Genomic DNA, 23,275 nt, shown 5'->3' with positions numbered 1-23,275 from the left:
GCTGAGCAACGTCAGGCTAAGCTCACCTTTGACGGAGGGAAAAAGAGAGGTGGGGCTCCTGTCTTGACATCCAGTTGCGACGGGGCTGAGGAAGGGAGCTCGGATGCATCAGTGAGGTCCATGTTCTTAGAGCTCAAGAGCAGCCTGGCCATGTGACTGAACAGTTAGACCGAATAAAAGCTTGGATAGATGATCCTGATTTCAGATTTGAGGTCCTGGAGACGCGGACATTGGAGATGGGGCTTACCGGGGGGGGGATAGAGATCAGATCACGCAAATGGAGCGTATTCTGGAGGTCATCCAGAATAAAAATGAGGATTTGGAAGCACGGTCGCGACGTAACAATATTCGCATTGTTGGACTACCGGAGGCCACTGAAATGGGCCGCATGGAGGATTTTGTGGAGAGCATGCTGTCTGACCTGTTCGTGGGGAGCTCTCCCGTATGCTGGTGGTCGAGAGGGCCCACAGATCCCTGGGACCTCGGCCCTCGCCGGGTACTCCTCCGCAACCCATCGTAGCACGCCTGCTGAACTATTGAGACAGAGACACTGTTCTACGCTTGGCAAGGGAGAGGAAGCCGGTGATGTATAAAAACGCTGAACTCAGTTTTTTTCCTGACTATACCCCAGGCATGCAGGCGGCGCGACGTGCCTTCTTACTGACTAAGCATCTGTTGAACCAGGCGGGCATACGATTTGCTCTGCTGTACCCTGCCAGGCTGAGGGTGCGGCATGAAGAAAAGGTACTGTACTTTACTGACCCAAAACAGGCCGCCAAGTTGCTAGACGATTGCCTAAGCGGCCGGAGGTTGCGGGCCCGGACGTCTCTGGATCCGAGAAGGCTACCTTGAGTGATAATGACTAGTCAGCGAGCTGCTGGAGCAGGTGTCGCTTGCTGGAGCTGCCGGGCTATGGTGGTCCGCTTCTGTCCTTAGGATCGCTCTGCTGTTAGGTACCTGTGACCCTCTCCCCCAGTCTGTACTGGGTGGTGAGATGGTAAGCCAGTTATCGCCTTACGCCCTTTGGATGAGTCCTGATTATTGTGTTTGTGCTCTAATGGGGTTGTTTTGGGGCTTGGGAGGGTGGGTTTCTGCCATGACCCAGTTGGGGGTCTGCGTAGGAGGGGGGTGGGGTGTGTTCAGTTGTGCTGTATATCATCTGTCTTCTATGCTATTCTTACTGTCTTCTTTCAGGTATCTGGCAGGCGGGGTTGTGCTACATGGTGGCATATAGTATGTACGTGGGGGGAGAGATGGGATCGAAAAGTGTGACAACGGTACGTTGTTTGACTTGGAATGTGCGCAGGCTAAACGATATGGCAGCGTATATTAAATGCCATGAAATAGATATTTGTATGTTGCAGGAAACCCAACTGGTGGCGTCAACGCTGGGCAGGTTGAAGGCTGGCTGGGTTGGCGAATATCACTGCTCGATGTATTCGAGTTACGCTCGCGGAGTGGCGATTCTGCTGCACAAAGGGTTACAGTGGCACACTCGCAGGGTTATTGCTGACCCGAACGGCAGGTACGTTCTGTTGAGTGGCACGCTGTTGGACAGAGCTTGACGGTTGGTTGCTGTTTACGGTCCAAATGTGGACGACCCAGAGTTCTTCAGAGAGCTGTGTAGTCGTTTGGAACTGGCGCAGTAATCTGGGGTGGTGACTTTAATGTGGTTCTGGATTCGAGGATGGACCATGAGACTGTGGCCTGGGTATAGCATGTTGCAGTGGCGAAGGCATTGGCGGCAGTGATGCAGGGGGGCGCTTTGGTGGATCTGTGGAGGCAGAGGCACGGTGCTGCTACAGAGGGCACGTGCGTTAATTATACCCACTGCAGCTGGTTCCATAATGGTCGTTGGTTGGGCACTTGAGATGTGGAGGTTTGGATGAGTTCTGTGGATCATCTGCCTCGGACGTTGTCTGACAACTCGGTTCGGTTAGTGCTGGAGGTGCCCTGCGAGCTGGGGCGTGCGTTCCTGTGGAGGTTACCTTGTGGGGCGCTGCGGGATGTGGCCTTTCGTGCGGAGGTGCGCAAGGCTATTGTGGTGTTCTTTGCTGAAAACGGTGGCTCTGTGAGGGTGGCGAGCACCTTGTCGGAGGCATTCAAGGTGGTCATTCAGGGGATATGTCTCTCGAAACAGCATGGGATGTTGAGGACCCTGCGTCGGGAACTGGATGATCTGGAGAGGAGGATTGCGGAGCTGGAGCAACGTTTAGTGGAGAGCTGGTCGGGCGAGGTGCTGGCGGAACTGCGAAGAGCGGTGTCTGTGTATGAGGAGGCCTCCCTCAGAGAAGTTTGTTTTTTGGGGAGGAACGCACGGGCACGCAGCTAAGGTGAGGGGGAGAGGGCCGGGCGCACACTTGCGGATATGTTCTGTAGGCTGTGGGCGACCAACTAAGTCACCAAGATTGTGAGTGCTGAGGATGAGTGTGTGGCTGGGACGAGTGGCGTCATGCAAGCTTTTACTCAATATTTTGCGCAGTTATATGCTGATCCGGTCAGACTGGATGCGGCAGCGCCGCAGGCTTATTTCTCTGATATTGCACTGGTGTGGTTTGACGAAGCTCACTGCTCGTATTTGGATGTTCCATTCTCTGTGGAGGAGGTGACTGCGACGATTCGCGGATTGCCTGGTGAGAAGTCTCCTGGTACAGATGGTTTGACCCCCGCGTTTTACAAGGAATATGCGGATATTCTTGCCCCTCCTCTCTTGGAGGTATACGTGGAGTCTTTGGAGGCTGGGATTCTCCTTCGTATCTCCCACTCTCTGATTAACATTGACAATACAATCCTGGCCAAAATGATCGCGGCGCGTTTGCAGCTGCTGCTTTGTCGGCTGGTGTTGCCAGACCAGTCAGGTTTTGTGCCTGGGAGATCCACGTGTCACAACTTACGCACGTTCTTTGCGGTTGCTGGTTCGATGGAGGCAGATGACAGCGCTGCTGCGGTGTTTCTAGTTGCCACCAAGGCTTTTGACTTGTTAGCATGGGAGTATATGTTTACGCTCCTTGCCCTAGTGGGTCTGAGCATGCGATTTGTGAAGCTGATTAGATTACTGTATACTAAGCCCACTGCTAGGCTGCGTTTAAATGGGAGTGTCTCGGCCCCATTTCCGGTTGCCCGTGGAACGCGTCAGGGATGTCCATTGTCTCCGTTACTTTTAGTGGTGGCAGTGGAGCCTCTCATGGCGGGGTTACGGCAGAGGCACAACGACAAGGGTCTGCAGTACCGGCAACAACCCATTTTGATATCTATGCATGCAGATGACATTGCACTGTACATACAGGACCCGTGCCAGAATTTAGATATTTTGTTGGATGAGATTGTGCACTTTGGTACTTTATCTGGTATCGCGATTCATTGGTCCAAGTCGGTGGTGGTGCCTCTTTCCCTGGGCGTGGCGACGTTCTCCTCCCGGTACCCTGTAGCATTGGCGAAGGGCCCGGTTCGTTTTCTGGGAATCCAGTTGAGTTGCGATACTGAGACTCTCTGGTTGGCCAATTATGGTGCATCAATTTCGTGGTTGGAGGAGAAGGTTGAGGCTTGGCGCGCCTTACCACTTGCACTGATTGGGCGTATTGCCATTGTGAAGATGGTGGTTCCTCCAAAAGTTTTGTACCTGTTTGTTAATCTCCCACTCTCGGAGTTTCTTGCGGCGTCTCCGCTCTGTTTTGATCCGCTTGGTTTGGGCGGGTAGCCAACCTCGTATCTCATGGGAGAAGCTGATGCTGCCTTTTTAGCTGGGTGTGCTTGCTGCCCCTGATTTGGAGCTTTATTATAATTGTGCGCAAGCACACTTTGCACATTACTGGTTGCGCCCGATTCGGTATCTGCCGCATTTGGCACCTGAAAGTGACGCAGTTTGGCCGGACGTCTTGGTACGCGTGCTCAGGCACCCATCTCGTCCGCGGGGCATCGACACAGTGACATGTACGGCAAGGGAGTGGAAGGCATTGATGCAGGGTACTGGTGCGGGCACCCCTTTTGCTCCTTTGTTGCCTGTCATGGCTGTTGCTGACGCCCAGATGTTCAGAGATGGGGGAATACGTGAATTTCTTCGGGATGCCAGCTTAACTGAGTTGGGTGATTGGTTTGTGGATGGTCGTTTGATTCATCCTAGTGAGGCGCTTGGCAATTAATGCGCCACTGCATTATAGCGGATGTATGTGCTCAGGGTCTGTGCTATGCTGCGTGCTCGGTTCCCTGGTCTTCCGGAGGCTCCGCTGGAGTGCCGTGCTTTGGAGGTGCTGTGTCGCGCGCAGACACCATGCAAACTAGTTACAAAATTATGCACCTGCATTCAGGAACAGCGGGATTGACTCGGTGAGTCCTCCAGGGCTCGATGGGAGATGGATGTGGGAGAGCCTATTACGGAGGAAACGTGGTGGAGTTGCTGTGCGCATATGAGAGCGCTGTCCCTGAATTATAGGCTGCGGCTGCTGCACTAAAAGTTCTTACATGGCCTATATTACACGCCTAGTGGGCTCTGCTCCATGGGTCTACGTGCGGATGCGCGCTGTGATAGCTGTTGTGCCCCAGACGCTGTTTTTTTTGCATCTTGCATGGGAATGCGCTGAGGTCCATGCTTTCTGGGTGGAGGTCCTGCACATAATCACTGAGGTGACTGGAACGGAGATACCCATTTCCCCCAAAGTCGCGCTGCTTGGGTGTGTGAATGAGATTGGTGGGACTCGCAGAAGGCTGGTGGGTCTGCTTCTTTTATTGGCTAAGCGCAGAGTTGCTATGTGCTGGGGCAAGGGGCGAGCTCCTCGTAGGTCTGAATGGTTATGGGACGCTGCCTTTTGCCAGGATGAGCTGATGATTTTTTGGGAGCTTTCGTCTGAGGACTCCCGACCGAAGGATATCTGGGCTCCTTTGCGTGCTTACCTGGCAACCTTGAATGGGGAGGTTGAATGATGTATGTTTGCTTGCATCTTGGTGTCTTTCTCTCATTCCCCCGCTTACGCTGTGTTCTGTGCACAGCTGTTGCCGGTTGGGCGCTTCTGTGCGCACGCTCTGCCTGCCTTTTGCCTTCTCCCTTTTGTTGCTCTCTTTCTGTTGTTAGCCTTGGCCTCACGATATCTGTTTAAGGCGCCTCTCCTGGACTTTTCGCAGGGACCGTACTAATCAAGAAGGTTGGCGGTCTTTGCTGGTGTTGGCAATATAGAACCATGATGCTTTGTTAGGTGGAACTTTGTGCCCTGTTGAATAGAATCTACTTTGTGGCAGGGGAGGGCTGCATTCCGACATAACTTGTTTCTATAATTGGTGGGCCATTCTTGTTGCTCTTTGTTTTGTACTATGCAATAATCTGCAAAAAAAGACCTCAAAAGATCTGCAGTTGTGGCTGCTTGACTGCAATTGGACCAGAAGCGAGCCTCTTTCTCTACCCCACCCAGAGCTAACGATTGTGACAGATGCATTGTTGCTGGGTTGTGTACGCCTCCTGGGAGAAGTGGAGCTGAGAGATCTCTGGTGTCCACAGCAAGCTGCTGTAGTTGCAAGCAATTCGCTTTGTACTGAAGGGATTCCTCCCAACCATCAATAGGGATGATGGGTACAGATTCTCACAGAGAAAACAAATGCCATGTGCTATTGCAGCAAACAGGATTGGGTCATGGATTCTGTGTCATAAGGCACTATCTCTGGATGTGGCAGAATGCTCTGGGTATTTCTCTTAGAGTACTGTAAACTAGCAAGTAAGACCAGGCTCAAGTCGTTCTGGTGTCCTAGACTGGGCCAGAAGGGTGTAGTACCCAGAACTTATGGCCATTTGCATTTGTCTTCCAATCAGGCTGCCCTTTTAGGAGGACCTCCTGTTGCGGCTGCAGGGCCAGGTTCTGCCTCTGAGCCTGTACTCAGTTACAAATAAAATGGTCCTATTGCATAATTAATACACACTTATTTTACAAATATACATATTTTATTATTCCATAATGATACAATCATAGAAAATATAGACATCTATTTTCTATGATTGTATCATTATGGAATAATAAAATATGTATATTTGTAAAATAAGTGTGTATTAATTATGCAATAGGACCATTTTATTTGTAACTGAGTACCTTATTGGAGCAGCCTGACATTATAAACACACAACTGGTCAGTTATATATAGTTAACATCATTTTAGACCGTAGTATTGGTACGTGAAGATGATTGTATCTTCATGGCTATTCTAGTAGCTTTTGTGGTAGTTTTTCTCTACATTGGTCATTTCCCTGTTTGAGCTACGCTTATTAAATTCAGGGAATCCCCTTATAATTATTGCTGCTGGAGAGTAAGTGGTGACAGTTGATGTCCTTTGATGTTCATCACCAGGTGAATGGTCCCATCTTGGCAGCTGGCGTCTTTCTACCAGGACTGTGTATACAGGACGCTGAGATAAGTTTGTTGCTTGGCGCTTCCCCTGTGACATTCAGCCCTTTAATGCATAGTTATCGGACATCTTATTGTGTCTGTCCTTCGGCCAGCAAGGCCTTTCTGTGGCAAAAGGTAAGGGTTATAATTTAGCCTTTTTTGCCTTTGCCAGATCAACCATCACTTTTCTAATCACTTGTGTTGCGTTTCTTGAAATGGCTGATTCACATGTTCCTGCTAGCACCTTTTGTGATGTATGTATGTGACCTTAATTTAGTTCTCACTTACCTCATGTGCACACCCTTTTAACCATTGCACAGCTGTCCTCATCACCTGTTGACCCATAAAACTTTATTCCTCATTGCCATCACCTTAGCAAGACTAGTTAGTGAACTCAAGGTCCTGACGCCCCCCACCCCCAGCAGCCATACACTTTGTTCTTCCAAGACAAATTGGTAGAAAGCGGAATTTCTGCCAAAGGTAGTCACACCCTTCCACATGGGACGATACATTACCTTACTGGCTTTCTGTACTTCACTTCACCCCTCTATTGTCTCGACCCTAGGAGGGCCGTCAATTTTTTAATCTTTCAGACTAGAGACCATTGTTTGGATGATAAACTGTTTGTGCGCTTTCCTAGTGCAAAAAAAAGTGGGAGAGCGGTGCAAAAAAGAACTGTCTCCAGATGGATTGGATTAAACTCAATTGGCCAGCCTAAAAGCAGCCCCCAGAAGGCTTGTGCGCTCATTCCACTAGAGTGAACTCTGCTACCACTGCACTAGCATTCAGTGTGCAAGGCTTGAATACCTGCCAGGCTGCTACTTGGGTGTCCTTTCACTCGTTCATAAAGCACTATTTTCTATGCAACTAGGTCCAGCAGAATGGGCATTTCGCCCGATCTGTCTTGCAGGAGTTTCTGGTATGAACCATTGCAAAGAACACACCCTGACTATTCAAAAGGTGAGGTGTCTGCAGTTAGAAGTCGCATAGAGGAGCAAGTCACTTTTCTTCCGTAACTCCTTTTCTAGTAGAGACTAACTGTGAAATTCTCACAGACCAACTGCATAGCACCACCTATAGACATGCAGGGGAATTGCTATAAAAAAACTCTATCCAGTCTGACGCCTAGGGAAATTCACATGGTAAGGAATCTGCAGTTGGATAGTTTCCAGAAGAGGAGTTACTGAACGTAAGTAACTTGTTATCCATTGCTCCACTGTATTGACTCCTTACCCACCCGATCCACCTTTGAGCCTCTACCTTTCTTGGATGGCCTGGTAGCCTCTATTTCCTGCTATTGTTTTCTGTTTTGCTAATGTTCTTTTGCGAATGTAGTTTTGATTATTTTATTTTTCTTTTATTTATATAACTTACTCCTCAAATAATTTCCACGAACGTGGAACGGTAAATAAAAGAAACTAAATGTGGGCCACAGCATGCCGTGTGCGCCTGTGTGATGCGGCTGTGGTGCTGTTGCCAAGATTCGTACATGTCATTAAGCTTTTTTCTCGCCGCACAGCTTTAGCAGTGCGGCCGACATCCCCCGCACAGCTTTAGCAGTGCAGCAGACATCCACAGCCACATCACAGCCCACCTGAGACCTGCACTGGCTCCCTGTCAACAAGAGAATCATGTTCAAACTCCTCACCCACACTCACAAAGTACTGCACAGCACCAAACCAGAATACCTCAACAGACGACTCTCCTTCTACACCCCAAACTGCCAGCTTTGCTCCGCTGACCTTGCCCTCACCACCATTCCACGCATCCACAGAACAACCGCCGATGGCAGATCGTTCTCCCACCTCGTCGCCAAGACGTGGAGCACTTACTATCCACCTGCGACAGACACAGGACCTGCTAACCTTCAGGAGACACCTCAAGACCTAGCTGTTCGAGCAGCAGCACCCCCATCCCCCCCACCCCCCTTCAGCGCCTTGACACCCTCACAGGTGATTAGTGCACTTTACAAATTCTATGATTGAGTAACAGTGCCAATAGGACCAAAAGCTAGCGTCAGTTGGCTTTGCGTATGCTGGTTTCATTTCGGAATACGGTCTCCTTTTCATTAACACAGCCTGCATTATTGCTTGCTTCTTTTAATTTAGCCATCTTCCATTAGCTACATAGTTAACATATTAAGTGGTTATAATTTTCTTGCAAGTTAGTTGCATCTCTTTAAAAGCACCGATTGAGGATGAGTGAATAACCTTACTTTAATCAGTAAATCTATACTGCTTTATTGGACTTGTATCTGTCTCATTGTGAATACATCATTCTGCACAAAAATGCGCGCATTCTATAAAACAGTGACTTTTAAAATGATACTTTTATTACCCGTTACCTACATCGTTACATATTGCCTATATCCTATTACATTACACCAGTTATAGTTTTTTTAAACTAATTCTAGAACTCCTCAACTAATGCTTCAGATGAAAAAGTAAAAAAGGCCAAGAAGAAAACTAAAAAACGCAAAACAAAGACTGAGGTGAAGAAAAAATCTGAAGATTATTGCTTCCGTTGCAATGATGGAGGTCAGCTTGTGATTTGTGACAGGAAACTTTGCACCAAAGCTTACCATGTCTCGTGTCTGGATCTAGTGAAACGACCCTTCGGTAAGAGACTATACAGACATTAATGTTAAAGTTGAGTTTGGTTTTGACCTGTTTCTTTCATCGAGTTTGAATTACATTTGTAAAGATATTTTATTGATTTTTGGATATGTATAATTAGATATGGACTGTTAAGAGCATGGTTATAAACTGACTATCCTCAAGGGACAAACAGTTGGGCATTCAGAATTTCTTAAATATTCAACATATACATACGTTTACATACATTATGTCGAGTACGGGCTCTTTGCTTGGTAGTTCATTTTTACTGATAACCTGACTTGACATAACCCCATGTTCTGTGATTTACAGCACATATCCATTGTTGCATTCTTTGTGTGTTTGTATGTATGAGTAAGTTTTACACAGTGTGTTATGGTTCAACCGCACTTTGACTGAACTGGATGTTTTTTTTATTTGCCTTAAACATTTGAATTAGGTGACAAACTTGCACTAGGTTCGGCAATCACTTTGCATAGTCAACTTAGGTCTGGCATGGCATTTATTGAGCATATCCGTGCATGGGAACGATTACTGAATGAGGAAAAAAATGTCTTTATCTACTTCCCTTAAGAAATTTTACTCATTCCAACTACTTAATTTATTTACACCAAACTCGGCATGAACGTAAAACTTGAATGTGGGCTTTGTTTTTTGGCTTGGTGTAAATGTGTAAAGTAGTTTTTAAGATGTGTTTTAAAATGTTTAAGGATGGGCTTTAAGAGGTCAGCACCCCTGTATATTTTGGCTGCTTAAAATTTTGAATCATGATTCACAACTGCTGTGAATCACATTTTGATTTGGGATGTGGGCTCTCTGGGCATATTTCGGCCCAGGAGATGCCATCACCTGAGGCCATGCCTAAATATTTAACGCAGGAGCCAGCATTGCTGTCAGAGAGCGAGGTGATAAAGATACTGCGCCCTCTCTGGGAGCAATAGTTTCCTTGCCTGAAACCTCTGCTTCCAGCAAGTCAGAACTGTTTGACAGCTCTCACTTGGTGGAACCGGAGTGTTTGCTTTGACTTGTCAAAGCTCCCTCCAAGCCAGAGCAAACAGCTATGACCCAGGGGTGGGTACCCTGGGACACAGCAGGAGTCGGCTGGAGGGAGGGCGAGGCTGGGGGTTGGCGGTCCCCAGGGCCATATGTGGTTCCTCAAGGGTGGCCAAGTAGCCCCCTCCAACCTATACAGCCCCGGGGAGGTGGGGTTCTCTGGGGCTATGCATTGGGAGGTGGCGGTCCCTGGGGTTTCGGGGGATGCTGCGCAGCCCCTGCACATTTTTAATCTATTTCACCCCGGGGAGGTGGTGGTCCTGTGGGCTGGCAGAGGCTGAAGCAGAGTCTCAACATGGCTGCCCACACTTCCTTGTTGAAGTGTTAGCAGCCAGTCAGATCTCACCACAAGATCGGTAGGGTTCACAGAGCCTTTGCGTCCCTATATATACAAACTTGGATTTTCTTTAATTTCTCGAACTACTGAACTGACTTTTACCAAATAACAATAAAAGGTCGCTTTCCGGACCAAGAGCTACCTTTCCAATGGTTCAGGCGCTCTTCTTGTTCAAAATCCCTGTGGGAAAAGCGTTTTGGGACACCCCAATTCCCCCCTCCTTTTTCTCGGCCCTGCTTGATCGCTCAACCCAAAACCTTCAAGGCAGGCACTGAAGTGAGTGTCATATTTTTGGAACATTTCGTGAAGATTTATCAAACGGCGCAAACTTGGTCCTAACTATAACTACACTCGTACACCTATGATCAATGTTTGAAGCCGAATTGCATTAGTGTATAGCGTATTCTGTACTGGATTGCAATTTTTTTACATTATTCTTTCGTGTATGACCTTCTTTAAACTGCGTTCGTGTTTGGAGATGGATAAAATTAATTTTGGTGTATTTATTGCTAAAGAAAAAAAACTATATATCATACAGAACAATGAAGTATGGAAAGTATTTCATGGTTGCCTGTGAAATATGGATTTCATCATCATAATTACAGTCTCCAAGTCACTTTGCAGAGCTTTACCATTGTCAGGGCTTCTAGGATTGTGTAGCATGGGGAACCAAATTATATTGCACGTTTATCTGAATTAGGCTGCAACAACGCCCATTATTCAGCACATTCACTGGTGGTATTATTGTAATCCATTTAAGCTAGAAACAACTTTTTTGTGAATTTTGCAAAGTGTGGCATAGGTAATGAATCCATAGTTATGCCGGAAACACTGCACCCACAGGACATCATAATTCCAATGATCTCTCCATAGTTTTTATCAGAAGTGTATGTATGGTGAAAGGTAAACTAAACCTAACCATTATAATTCCAGTCAGTGCACATTGTTGGCTGTATGATGAAGAAAAAATCTTTTTCAAGCTAAATACCCCAAAAGAAAAAGCATAACTAGTAACATGTATAGTATGGTCCAGTATTGCCATCTTTGGGTACTGGTGACATTTACACTTGGCCTTCTGGTTTTATTCCTCCTTGTTAAATATCTCCAGGTGCCTGGCAAACCTTTCCATGGCTCTCCTGCTCCAGTCGAGGGACTTTGGCTTCAATTAGTCACTGTAAACTTTGCTACGTTGACAAAACTGGAGGGATAAAGTGCCCACGCTAGCGCACAGTGGTCAGTTCCCTTTTTTCTACACTCTTCAACATCATTCAGGAGCTGTTACTCCTGATTTTCTTTTTTTTTTCACTGTAGTGATTTCTCTAAGATGTTTCTCATCTACCAGTGCAGTGCATGGGGAATGTCACTTCCCATGAAGTCCGGATTTGAGTCCTGTCAAAACTGTAGCAGGCAGGTGTCCATCTCTGACCCCCATGAGGTCTATCTATGGTATTGGGGCATAACTTGGTGTAGTGCAAGCAGTACAGTCTCTTGCACACCGAGGCCATAAAGGAGATGGAGGCCAAACTTTTTATGGCCTGCAACGAATGATTAACCTGATGTTGTTCTCACTCCAGAGTGAGTTCTCCCTTCCAGTCTCGTTCCTCTAGGCCTTCCAAGGGGTAAAAAAAAACAAGGAAACCTAACGCGAAGATTGTCCTAAACACCGGTCGAGGTCTAAAGGGGATGCCCCCTCTTCCTACCCCATTTTAAGCTGTCTCTTTCTCAAAGCCGTAGTTAGTTGATATCGCTCATTCTAAAGGGCCACTTCTCGCAGCAACAATTCCACAGGTACCGCACAGCCCTCAATTCTCCAACCCCTACCGCAAGCTGTTGCATTTGTGTGGATGCTAGCTTAGCTGGAGTTTCTGAAGCCCCATTTTCTTCACATTCTTGAAATGTTTCGGTGTGCATTGGTGTCTGAAGGAAGTTGGCTCTGTATGTGCTATTTCAAAGTAAGGAATAGCATGCACAGAGTCAAAGGGTTCCCCTTAGAGGTAAAATAGTGGTAAAAAGAGATAATACTAATGCTCTATTTTGTGGTAGTGTGCATTTGGATGCCTTGATAGAGAGGCCTGCAGATTGCAGAGCCTTCAAAACCTTCTTCAGGTGGACCAGGTGATCCTGCCAGGTGGAGCTGAAGACAGCAATATCATCCAGATAAGCTGCACTAAAGGATTCCAACCCAGCAAGGACTTGATTCACCAACCTTTGGAAGGTGGCAGGGGCATTCTTTAAACCAAAGGGCATAACAGTAAACTGATAATGCCCATCAGGTGTGGAGAATGCTGTCTTTTCTTTTGCTCCAGGGGCCATTTTGATTTGCCAGTACCCTGCTGTTAAGTCAAAGGTACTTAAGAATTTGGCAGCCCCTAATTTGTCTATTAGCTCATCAGCTCTAGGAATGGGATGAGCATCTGTCTTGGTGACAGAGTTGAGACCTCTGTAGTCCACACAAAACCTCATCTCTCTCTTTCCTTCTTTGGTGTGAGGTTTGGGGACTAAGACCACTGGGCTAGCCCAGGGGCTATCAGAGTACTCAATTACTCCCAATTCCAGCATCTTGTGGACTTCCACCTTGATGCTTTCCTTAACTTGGTCAGACTGTCTAAATATTTTGTTTTTGACAGGCATGCTGTCTCCTGTGTCCACATCATGGGTACACAGGTGTGTCTGACCAGGGGTTAGGGAAAAGAGTTCAGCAAACTGCTGTAGGACCTTCCTACAGTCAGACTGCTGTTGGCTAGAGAGGGTGTCTGAGTAGATCACTCCATCCACTGAGCCCTCTTTAGGGTCTGATGAGAGGAGATCAGGGAGAGGTTCACTCTCAGCTTCCTGGTCCTCATCTGTTACCATCAACAGATTTACATCAGCCCTGTCATGGAAGAGCTTAAGGCGGTTCACATGGATCACCCTCTTGGGGCTCCTGCTTGTGCCCAGGTCCACCAGGTAGGTGACCTGACTCTTCCTCTCTAGTACTGGGTAAGGGCCACTCCATTTGTCCTGGAGTGCCCTGGGAGCCACAGGCTCCAGAACCCAGACTTTCTGTCCTGGTTGAAATTCAACCAGTGCAGCCTTTTGGTCATACCACAACTTCTGGAGTTGTTGGCTGGCCTCAAGGTTTTTACTTGCCTTTTCCATGTACTCTGCCATCCTTGAGCGAAGGCCAAGTACATAGTCCACTATGTCTTGTTTAGGCTCATGAAGAGGTCTCTCCCAGCCTTCTTTAACAAGAGCAAGTGGTCCCCTTGCAGGGTGGCCAAACAGAAGTTCAAAGGGTGAGAATCCTACTCCCTCCTGAGGCACCTCTCTGTAAGCGAAAAGCAGACATGGCAGGAGGACATCCCATCTCCTTTTGAGTTTTTCTGGGAGCCCCATGATCATGCCCTTTAATGTCTTGTTGAATCTCTTAACAAGGCCATTAGTTTGTGGATGATATGGTGTAGTGAACTTATAAGTCACTCCACACTCATTCCACATGTGTTTTAGGTATGCTGACATGAAGTTGGTACCTCTGTCAGACACCACCTCCTTAGGGAAGCCCACTCTGGTAAAGATACCAATGAGGGCCTTGGCTACTGCAGGGGCAGTAGTCGACCTAAGGGGAATAGCTTCAGGATACCTAGTAGCATGATCCACTACTACTAGGATGTACATATTTCCTGAGGCTGTGGGAGGTTCTAGTGGACCAACTATGTCCACACCCACTCTTTCAAAGGGGACCCCCACCACTGGAAGTGGAATGAGGGGGGCCTTTGGATGCCCACCTGTCTTATAACTGGCTTGACAGGTGGGGCAGGAGAGGCAAAACTCCTTAACCTTCTGGGACATATTGGGCCAGTAGAAGTGGTTGACTAACCTCTCCCACGTCTTGGTTTGTCCCAAATGCCCAGCAAGGGGAATATCATGGGCTAAGGTCAGAATAAACTCTCTGAAACCCTGAGGCACTACCACTCTCCTAGTGGCACCAGGTTTGGGATCTCTTGCCTCAGTGTACAGGAGTCCATCTTCCCAATAGACCCTATGTGTTCCATTTTTCTTGCCTTTGGACTCTTCAGCAGCTTGCTGCCTAAGGCCTTCAAGAGAGGGACAGGTTTCTTGTCCCTTACACAACTCTTCCCTTGAGGGTCCCCCTGGGCCTAAGAGCTCAACCTGATAAGGTTCCAACTCCATGGGCTCAGTTCCCTCAGAGGGCAGAACTTCTTCCTGAGAAGAGAGGTTCTCTTTTTGGTGTTGTGTTGCAGCTGGTTTCCCAGCTGACTTTCCTTTTCTCTTGGTAGGCTGGGTCATTCTTCCAGACTCCAGCTCTACTTTTTCACCCTGTGCCTTGCACTGTGCCCTCGTCTTGACACACACCAGTTCAGGGATACCCAGCATGGCTGCATGGGGTTTCAGTTCTACCTCAGCCCATGCTGAGGACTCCAGGTCATTTCCAAGCAAACAGTCTACTGGGATATTTGAGGAGACCACCACCTGTTTCAGGCCATTGACCCCTCCCCACTCTAAAGTTACCATTGCCATGGGATGTACTTTAGTCTGATTGTCAGCGTTGGTGACTGGATAAGTTTGTCCAGCCAGGTATTGGCCAGGGGAAACCAGTTTCTCTGTCACCATAGTGACACTGGCACCTGTATCCCTCAGGCCCTCTACACTTGTCCCATTAATTAAGAGCTGCTGCCTGTATTTTTGCATGTTAGGAGGCCAGGCAGCCAGTGTGGCTAAATCCACCCCACCCTCAGAGACTAATGTAGCTTCAGTGTGACACCTGATTTGCTCTGGGCACACTGTTGATCCCACTTGGAGACTGGCCATTCCAGTTTTAGCTGGATGGGAGTTAGAAGTGGTATCTTTCTTGGGACAGGCCTTGTCTCCAGTTTGGTGTCCAGACTGACTACAGCTACGACACCAGGCCTTTTTGGGATCAAAGTTTTTACCCTTGTACCCAGAATTGTTTTGTGAAGAGGCTCTGGGCCCACCCTCCTGTGCAGGTTTTTGGGGGCCTGTAGAAGACTCTTTACTATTTTTGTTTTTGGCTGTCTCACCACCTTTCCCCTGGGGAGGTTTTGTGACCCCTTTCTTTTGGTCACCCCCTGTGGAAGTTTTGGACACCCTAGTCTTGACCCAATGGTCCGCCTTCTTTCCCAATTCTTGGGGAGAAATTGGTCCTAGGTCTACCAGATGCTGATGCAGTTTATCCTTGAAACAATTACTTAACAGGTGTTCTTTCACAAATAAATTGTACAGCCCATCATAATTACTTACACCACTGCCTTGAATCCAACCATCTAGTGTTTTTACTGAGTAGTCTACAAAGTCAACCCAGGTCTGGCTCGAGGATTTTTGAGCCCCCCTGAATCTAATCCTATACTCCTCAGTGGAGAATCCAAAGCCCTCAATCAGGGTACCCTTCATGAGGTCATAAGATTCTGCATCTTTTCCAGAGAGTGTGAGGAGTCTATCCCTACACTTTCCTGTGAACATTTCCCAAAGGAGAGCACCCCAGTGAGATTTGTTCACTTTTCTGGTTACACATGCCCTCTCAAAAGCTGTGAACCATTTGGTGATGTCATCACCATCTTCATATTTAGTTACAATCCCTTTAGGGATTTTCAACATGTCAGGAGAATCTCTGACCCTATTTATGTTGCTGCCACCATTGATGGGTCCTAGGCCCATCTCTTGTCTTTCCCTTTCTATGGCTAGGATCTGTCTTTCCAAAGCCAATCTTTTGGCCATCCTGGCTAACTGGATGTCCTCTTCACTGGAGTTATCCTCATTGATTTCAGAGGTGCTGGTCCCTCCTGTGAGGGAGCCAGCATCTCTGACTAGTACTTTTGGAGTCAGGGCTTGAGAGGGCGTGTCCTCCCTAGATAGGACTGGTAGGGGGAATCTTCCTCCAATTCACTATCATCTTCATCTGTGTTGCCATCAACAGAGGGGTTGGCTCTCTCCTACTCTGCCAACAGCTCCTGGAGCTGTAGTTTGGTAGGTCTGGAGCCCATTGTTATTTTCTTTATCTTACAGAGTGACCTTAGCTCTCTCATCTGTAGATGGAGGTAAGGTGTGGTGTCGAGTTCCACCACATTCATATCTGTACTAGACATTATGCTTCTAAAAGTTGGAATACTTTTTAAGAAACTAAAACTAGTTCTAGAATCTAATTCAAACTTTTAACAAACTTTTAAACTCTAAAAGAAATGCTAACAGGGACTAACACAAGGCCCTAGCAGGACTTTAAAGAATTTAGAAAAATTTCAAATTGCAAAAAATCAAGTTCTAATGACAATTTTTGGAATTTGTTGTGTGATCAGGTATTGGCTGAGTAGTCCAGCAAATGCAAAGTCTTGTATCCCACCGCTGCCACCAATGTAGGAAGTTGGCTCTGTATGTGCTATTTCAAAGTAAGGAATAGCATGCACAGAGTCCAAGGGTTCCCCTTAGAGGTAAAATAGTGGTAAAAAGAGATAATACTAATGCTCTATTTTGTGGTAGTGTCGAGCAGTAGGCTTATCAAAGGAGTAGCGTTAAGCATTTGTTGTACATACACACAGGCAATAAATGAGGAACACACACTCAGAGACAAATCCAGCCAATAGGTTTTGTTATAGAAAAATATATTTTCTTAGTTTATTTTAAGAACCACAGGTTCAAATTTTACATGTAATATCTCATTTGAAAGGTATTGCAGGTAAGTACTCTATGAACTTTGAATCATTACTTTAGCATGTATACTTTTTACATAAAACACAATAAGCTGTTTTAAAAGTGGACACAGTGCAATTTTCACAGTTCCTGGGGGAGGTAAGTTATTGTTAGTTTTAACAGGTAAGTAAGTCACTTACAGGTTTCAGTTTTTGGTCCAAGGTAGCCCACCGTTGGGGGTTCAGAGCAACCCCAAAGTTATCACACCAGCAGCTCAGGGCCGGTCAGGTGCAAAGGTCAAAGAGGTGCCCAAAACACATAGGCTTCAATGGAGAGAAGGGGGTGCCCCGGTTCCAGTCTGCCAGCAGGTAAGTACCCGCGTCTTCGGAGGGCAGACCAGGGGGGTTTTGTAGGGCACCGGGGGGGGGACACAAGTCCACACAGAAAGTACACCCTCAGCAGCGCGGGGGCGGCCGGGTGCAGTGTGCAAACAAGCGTCGGGTTTCCTTTAGTTTTCAATGGAAGACCAAGGGGTCTCTTCAGCGATGCAGGCAAGGGGGGGGCTCCTCGGGGTAGCCACCACCTGGGCAAGGGAGAGGGCCTCCTGGGGGTCACTCCTGCACAGAAGTTCCGTTTCTTTATGGGCTGGGGGCTGCGGGTGCAGGGTCTTTTCCAGCCGTCGGGAAATGGAGTTCAGACAGTCGCGGTCAGGGGGAGCCTGGGGATTCCCTCTGCAGGCGTCGCTGTGGGGGCTCAGGGGGGACAACTTTGGTTACTCAGTCGTAGTCTCGACGGAGGGTCCTCCCTGAGTTGGTTGTTCTCCACCAGTCGAGTCGGGGTCGCCGGGTGCAGTGTTGCAAGTCTCACGCTTCTTGCGGGGAGTTGCAGGGGTCTTTAAATCTGCTCCTTGTAACAAAGTTGCAGTTCTTTTGGAGCAGTGCCGCTGTCCTCGGGAGTTTCTTGTCTTTTTCGAAGCAGGGCAGTCCTCAGAGGATTCAGAGGTCGCTGGTCCCTTGGAAAGCGTCGCTGGAGCAGGTTTCTTTTGGAAGGCAGGAGACAGGCCGGTAAGTCTGGGGCCAAGGCAGTTGGTGTCTTCTGTTCTTCCTCTGCAGGGGTTTTTCAGCTCAGCAGTCCTTCTTCTTGTTAGTTGCAGGAATCTAAATTCTTAGGTTCAGGGAAGCCCTTAAATACTAAATTTAAGGGCGTGTTTAGGTCTGGGGGGTTAGTAGCCAATGGCTACTAGCCCTGAGGGTGAGTACACCCTCTTTGTGCCTCCTCCCAAGGGGAGGGGGTCACATCCCTAATCCTATTGGGGGAATCCTCCATCTGCAAGATGGAGGATTTCTAAAAGTTAGTCACTTCAGTTCAGGACACCTTAGGGGCTGTCCTGACTGGTCAGTGACTCCTCCTTGTCGTTTTCTTTGTTTCCTCCAGCCTTGCCGCCAAAAGTGGGGGCCGTGGCCGGAGGGGGCGGGCAACTCTACTAAGCTGGAGTGTCCTGCGGTGCTGTGACAAAGGGTTGAGCCTTTGAGGCTCACCGCCAGGTGTTACAGCTCCTGCCTGGGGGAGGTGTTAGCATCTCCACCCAGTGCAGGCTTTGTTACTGGCCTCAGAGTGACAAAGGCACTCTCCCCATGGGGCCAGCAACATGTCTCTAGTGTGGCAGGCTGCTGGAACCAGTCAGCCTACACAGATAGTCGGTTAAGTTTCAGGGGGCACCTCTAAGGTGCCCTCTGTGGTGTATTTTACAATAAAATGTACACTGGCATCAGTGTGCATTTATTGTGCTGAGAAGTTTGATACCAAACTTCCCAGTTTTCAGTGTAGCCATTATGGTGCTGTGGAGTTCGTGTAGAACAGACTCCCAGACCATATACTCTTATGGCTACCCTGCACTTACAATGTCTAAGGTATTGCTTAGACACTGTAGGGGCACAGTGCTCATGCACTGGTGCCCTCACCTATGGTATAGTGCACCCTGCCTTAGGGCTGTAAGGCCTACTAGAGGGGTGACTTATCTATACCTGCATAGGCAGTGAGAGGCTGGCATGGCCCCCTGAGGGGAGTGCCATGTCGACTTACTCGTTTTGTTCTCACCAGCACACACAAGCTGGCAAGCAGTGTCTGTGCTGAGTGAGGGGTCTCCAGGGTGGCATAAGACATGCTGCAGCCTTTAGAGACCTTCCCTGGCATCAGGGCCCTTGGTACCAGAGGTACCAGTTACAAGGGACTTATCTGGATGCCAGGGTGTGCCAATTGTGGAATCAAAAGTACAGGTTAGGGAAAGAACACTGGTGCTGGGGCCTCCCCCTGGTTAGCAGGCCTCAGCACACTTTCAATTCAAAACATAGCATCAGCAAAGGCAAAAAGTCAGGGGGTAACCATGCCAAGGAGGCATTTCCTTACAGTGTCCTTTAGGATGATTCAACCACTTTAGAACTTTTGGGACTCTTCGGCCTCCCCCGCAAGCACCATTGACCCTCTTTCAGAGCAGGTTTTTGGGGAGTCGCCTCCTTTCATACCTTAATTAGTAAGACAGATGATGTACTGGAACTGCTCCTCCATGCAGTGGAACCCAGATCAACTATTCCTCTAGACGTCCTACAGCTGCTACTCCCTCACCAAGCCACCATTGTCCTTTGGATGCAGTCATGGAACTGGTAAATGTTGCGTGGGAAATGCCCATATTTACTGCTCCAGTATACCACATTGTAGCAAGGAGATAGAGATCGGCTGGGGGACTTAAAATAGGTGGCAGTGCATCCCTTCCCTTGAAAGTCTGATGGTACAGGCATCACCATGCACCAAAAAACCCTGAAAGGTTTCCTAGTACATGCATCTGATCAGTGTGAAATATTGGAGGTGATGAGGGAAAATATTTTCTCAGCAGGCAGCCTGTCTCTTCTTTCTCTTAATGCAGCCTGTCTCCTGGGGATGTATAGCCATGCTTGGTAACACCCATGGCTAGTACTGAGGTGCAGGACTTTTCTCTGGTCAATGGACCCTGATTCCGCCTGATAGTTCCTTCTTGACAAGTGTGTAGCAAATCTTGATATACAGTATTAAATGGGATAAAGTCCTCTTTTGGACCGCGGTGCATGTGTTGCTTCATGTATACCCAGCAATTAGTTATCAGACCGTACCTACTTAGTGTGGTTGGTGTAAAAACTTAACAGCATGCTGGAGTCCATCCTCTATAATCTCTCCTCCTTGACTGGATGAGGTGGATGGTAGAAGGAAGCAATGGTAATGGATTGACCAAAAATGTAATGTCACCATATTGGGAAGGGAAGCAGTTTTAGTTCTGAGGACCAACTTGTCCATTAATAGGCATATGTAGGGTGCATGGTTGCTCATTGCTTGCAGATCACCAACACACCTTGCCGAAGTAATGTCCACAGGAAAAACTGTTTTAAAAGTTACAGCCTGTCAAAACTAGGTTTAAGCTCCACTGGGGCTAAGCAAGTGAAGTGCAGTAATGTTTCAGTCCTTTTAAAGCCTCATCATGATCGAAGGTTTAATTAGGGATAGAAGTTCTGGAAGGCAGAGAAATACCAGTAAAGGTGCTGTGCATTCCTTGATTGCGCACCCACTGCATAGTGCTGCTGTGACTTAAGACAAGCAAGCCTTCAAGAGATCCACGCTGTGCTCTGCAGCCAAGCATCAAGTCAATTCCACCTTCTAAAATAGACAGTCTAGATGAAGGTGTGACGAGCTGTCAGTATTACGTCAACCAACTGAGATCTGTTGTGCTGCAACATGGGCCTCCCTTCATACCTTTACTATGCATTGCTTGCTTTCAATGTTGACAAACAATGGCCATTTTGTGCCCTCAGTGCTCCAGGATTGCCTCCTCTGACCATTGTTTCAAACACACAGCCTGGGAGTGGATACTGCTTTTGTATTCTGTTGAACAAGTAAGGAATTTGCAGGTAAAGGTATCCATCAGAAGATTGTTAGTTTCCTTTCTTAACTATCTGTAAGATAACTCAGCTAGCCTCTTAAGGTTAAGTGATAACCCCTTCTTGATTTTTATTTCTGATAGATGTTTCTGTATGCAGGTTCCTCACCTCATATTCCTTACTTTTAAATATTCCCCTGGCATCAGATTGTATCCTATAACTTCTTAGCAATTCTTCAACCTACGCCTCTGGAGTGGATTGGCACTCCAGGGCATTTACCTATTTGTGAACCACCTGGAAGAGTCGCAGAACGTCTGAGATAGAAGAGCTGAGTCAAAAGCACATGGTAGTTCACAAGTGGCATCTGCATCCTGAGGTGGTGCAGGGCATCCTCCAAAAGTTGGGAGAACAGAACCTTCAGTAGATCTTCTCCCAACTGTTGAAAATGCACAGTGCCAAAGGTTTTGATTGTTTGGGTTTGTGCTAGAATGCTCATTAGGAGAATTCTGTCTGGAATGGAACAGAGAACTTCTGTATGTCTTCCTGCCCAAGTCATACTAGTGGTTTTGGATTGGGTCAGGAGTGTGGGGTACCTGGAACTTTTGATCTGAACATGAGCATCTGTCCCCCAATCAGGCTACCATTTCAGAAGGATCTGATTTTTTACTTTCGTGCACACCAACGGGGAAGAGAAGACTATACCTATGCACGTCCTAAGGCACTTCACCCATGAATTTTTGTGGCATCCTTCATCATTGGTGTTTTCTTTCCATCCGAGTAGGTAAATAGCACTTGGATAGACTCATCCTCTGTCTGGAGTTTGTTATAAAACTTTCTCTGGATAAAGTCATAAGGGTTTTCATACCTGTATTAGAGATTATAAGAGAATGATTACCCTCAATGTGGTTTTTTTCAGTCCTCCACATTGGCGGGGGCTCATTTTCAGGCACACATTCATTAAGGGTTTAAGTGCATCCTTTTTATCTACTCTGGCCTATTCCCCTCAAAGTTGTCTTCTCAACATCACCAAAAATCCATTGTAAACTACCTATACCCCTGGGCTGGACTGGCCACTTTGCTATCCTTGTTTCCATGCTTAGTGTCCTACCAGCAAATCAAAGTCAACATAAGAGAATACCAAACATTCAGATCCTTTAAAGACTACTCCATAGACAATTTAATGCTTTAACTCATCCCCCACCCTATAAACTCATCGTCCACCACCCTTCTAAACAACTTTTTCTTAAAGCTATGTTAACATCTACGCTCCAGTTACAACACACAAGCCAAACACTCCAGCATCCTGGTATTCAGAAGACCTGCAGACAATAAATGATCCACCGCTGACCAGTTAGAAAATGGAAGAAAAACAGAACTCTCCAGGATCTCTTGATACTGAAGTCCCTCTGTGCAACACGCATCACATCAGTCAAAGCAAAGTATCTTATTATCAACAAAGTCACCAACAGGAGGACCATGTTAAAGACAATCATGCACTGCATCAATCCCCTGCCTACCCACCTACTCTTCATTCTGCAGAAAAGTGCAAAGCCATCAACCTCTTCCAGGAAAATATACAGGTGATCGGATAACCAACCGACAACACCAGTGCAACTTCAATTCTTAAACCTGCCTCCTCCCGTAGAAGCCCACAGTGGTCAGCTAGATATTGCTGTCAACTCCCTCAAAGCCACTTCTTATGAAGATATCTTACCACCATCCTTCATCACAGCTCTCTCTCTGGAGATGCTCTTACCCCTAGCAACCACTGTCAATGCCTCCGTCATATAAATCATCTTCCCAGGAACTCTCAAAACAGCCTAGATTCTACCACTTTTAAAGAAATCTGCACTAGACCCTAAGGACCTCACCACTTACCAGCCCATCACTCACCTATCATTTATTTTGCAAGGTCATTGATAAGCAGTCTGTGTTCAACTCTAAGACCACGTTAATGCTAACCATCTCCTGCATGACTACAAGTCTAGCTTCAGAGCACACTATGTTACAAATTATAGACCATAGATGAAGATGGCTCTTTTCTTCAACATTTTGCTGGACCTCTCACCTGCCTTTGACAAGGGCAACCGTCCTACCTTGGACACAGTAATCTTCAAGGAATACATTGCCAAAAAAACACAAACAGCATGGTACTAGAAAGGGTTTAGAATGCCAAACTGTTTCTTCCAGAAAGTGACGTTGGAACTACTGTTCAAGCCCTCATACTCTTGCATCTGGTGGTAATGCCCTATTCCAGGGCTTCCCAGGTTTGAAATCCTATTCAAGAGCACCATTTTAATAGACTGTTTCCCAGGTGTCAACATCCAGCACCAGGTGAGACTGCTTTTCTTAGAAAGCATCCCAAGC

At 47.2% G+C, this 23,275-nt stretch overlaps 1 protein-coding gene across 1 annotated transcript in view; it reads left to right on the top strand.

Moving 5' to 3' along the window:
* The window catches only part of NSD2 (nuclear receptor binding SET domain protein 2), a 504,567-nt gene that overhangs the window by 454,780 nt on the left and 26,512 nt on the right, over positions 1–23,275 (top strand). The window contains exon 22 of the mRNA XM_069203845.1: positions 8,776–8,980. Coding sequence (XP_069059946.1) covers positions 8,776–8,980 — 205 coding nt within the window. The remainder of the gene's footprint in view (positions 1–8,775; positions 8,981–23,275) is intronic.

Source organism: Pleurodeles waltl, chromosome 1_2 (assembly GCF_031143425.1).
Source record: "Pleurodeles waltl isolate 20211129_DDA chromosome 1_2, aPleWal1.hap1.20221129, whole genome shotgun sequence".
NCBI lineage: Eukaryota > Metazoa > Chordata > Amphibia > Caudata > Salamandridae > Pleurodeles > Pleurodeles waltl.
The sequence above is the reverse complement of the archived record's forward strand: the minus strand, read 5'-3'. Positions and strand labels throughout refer to the sequence as shown.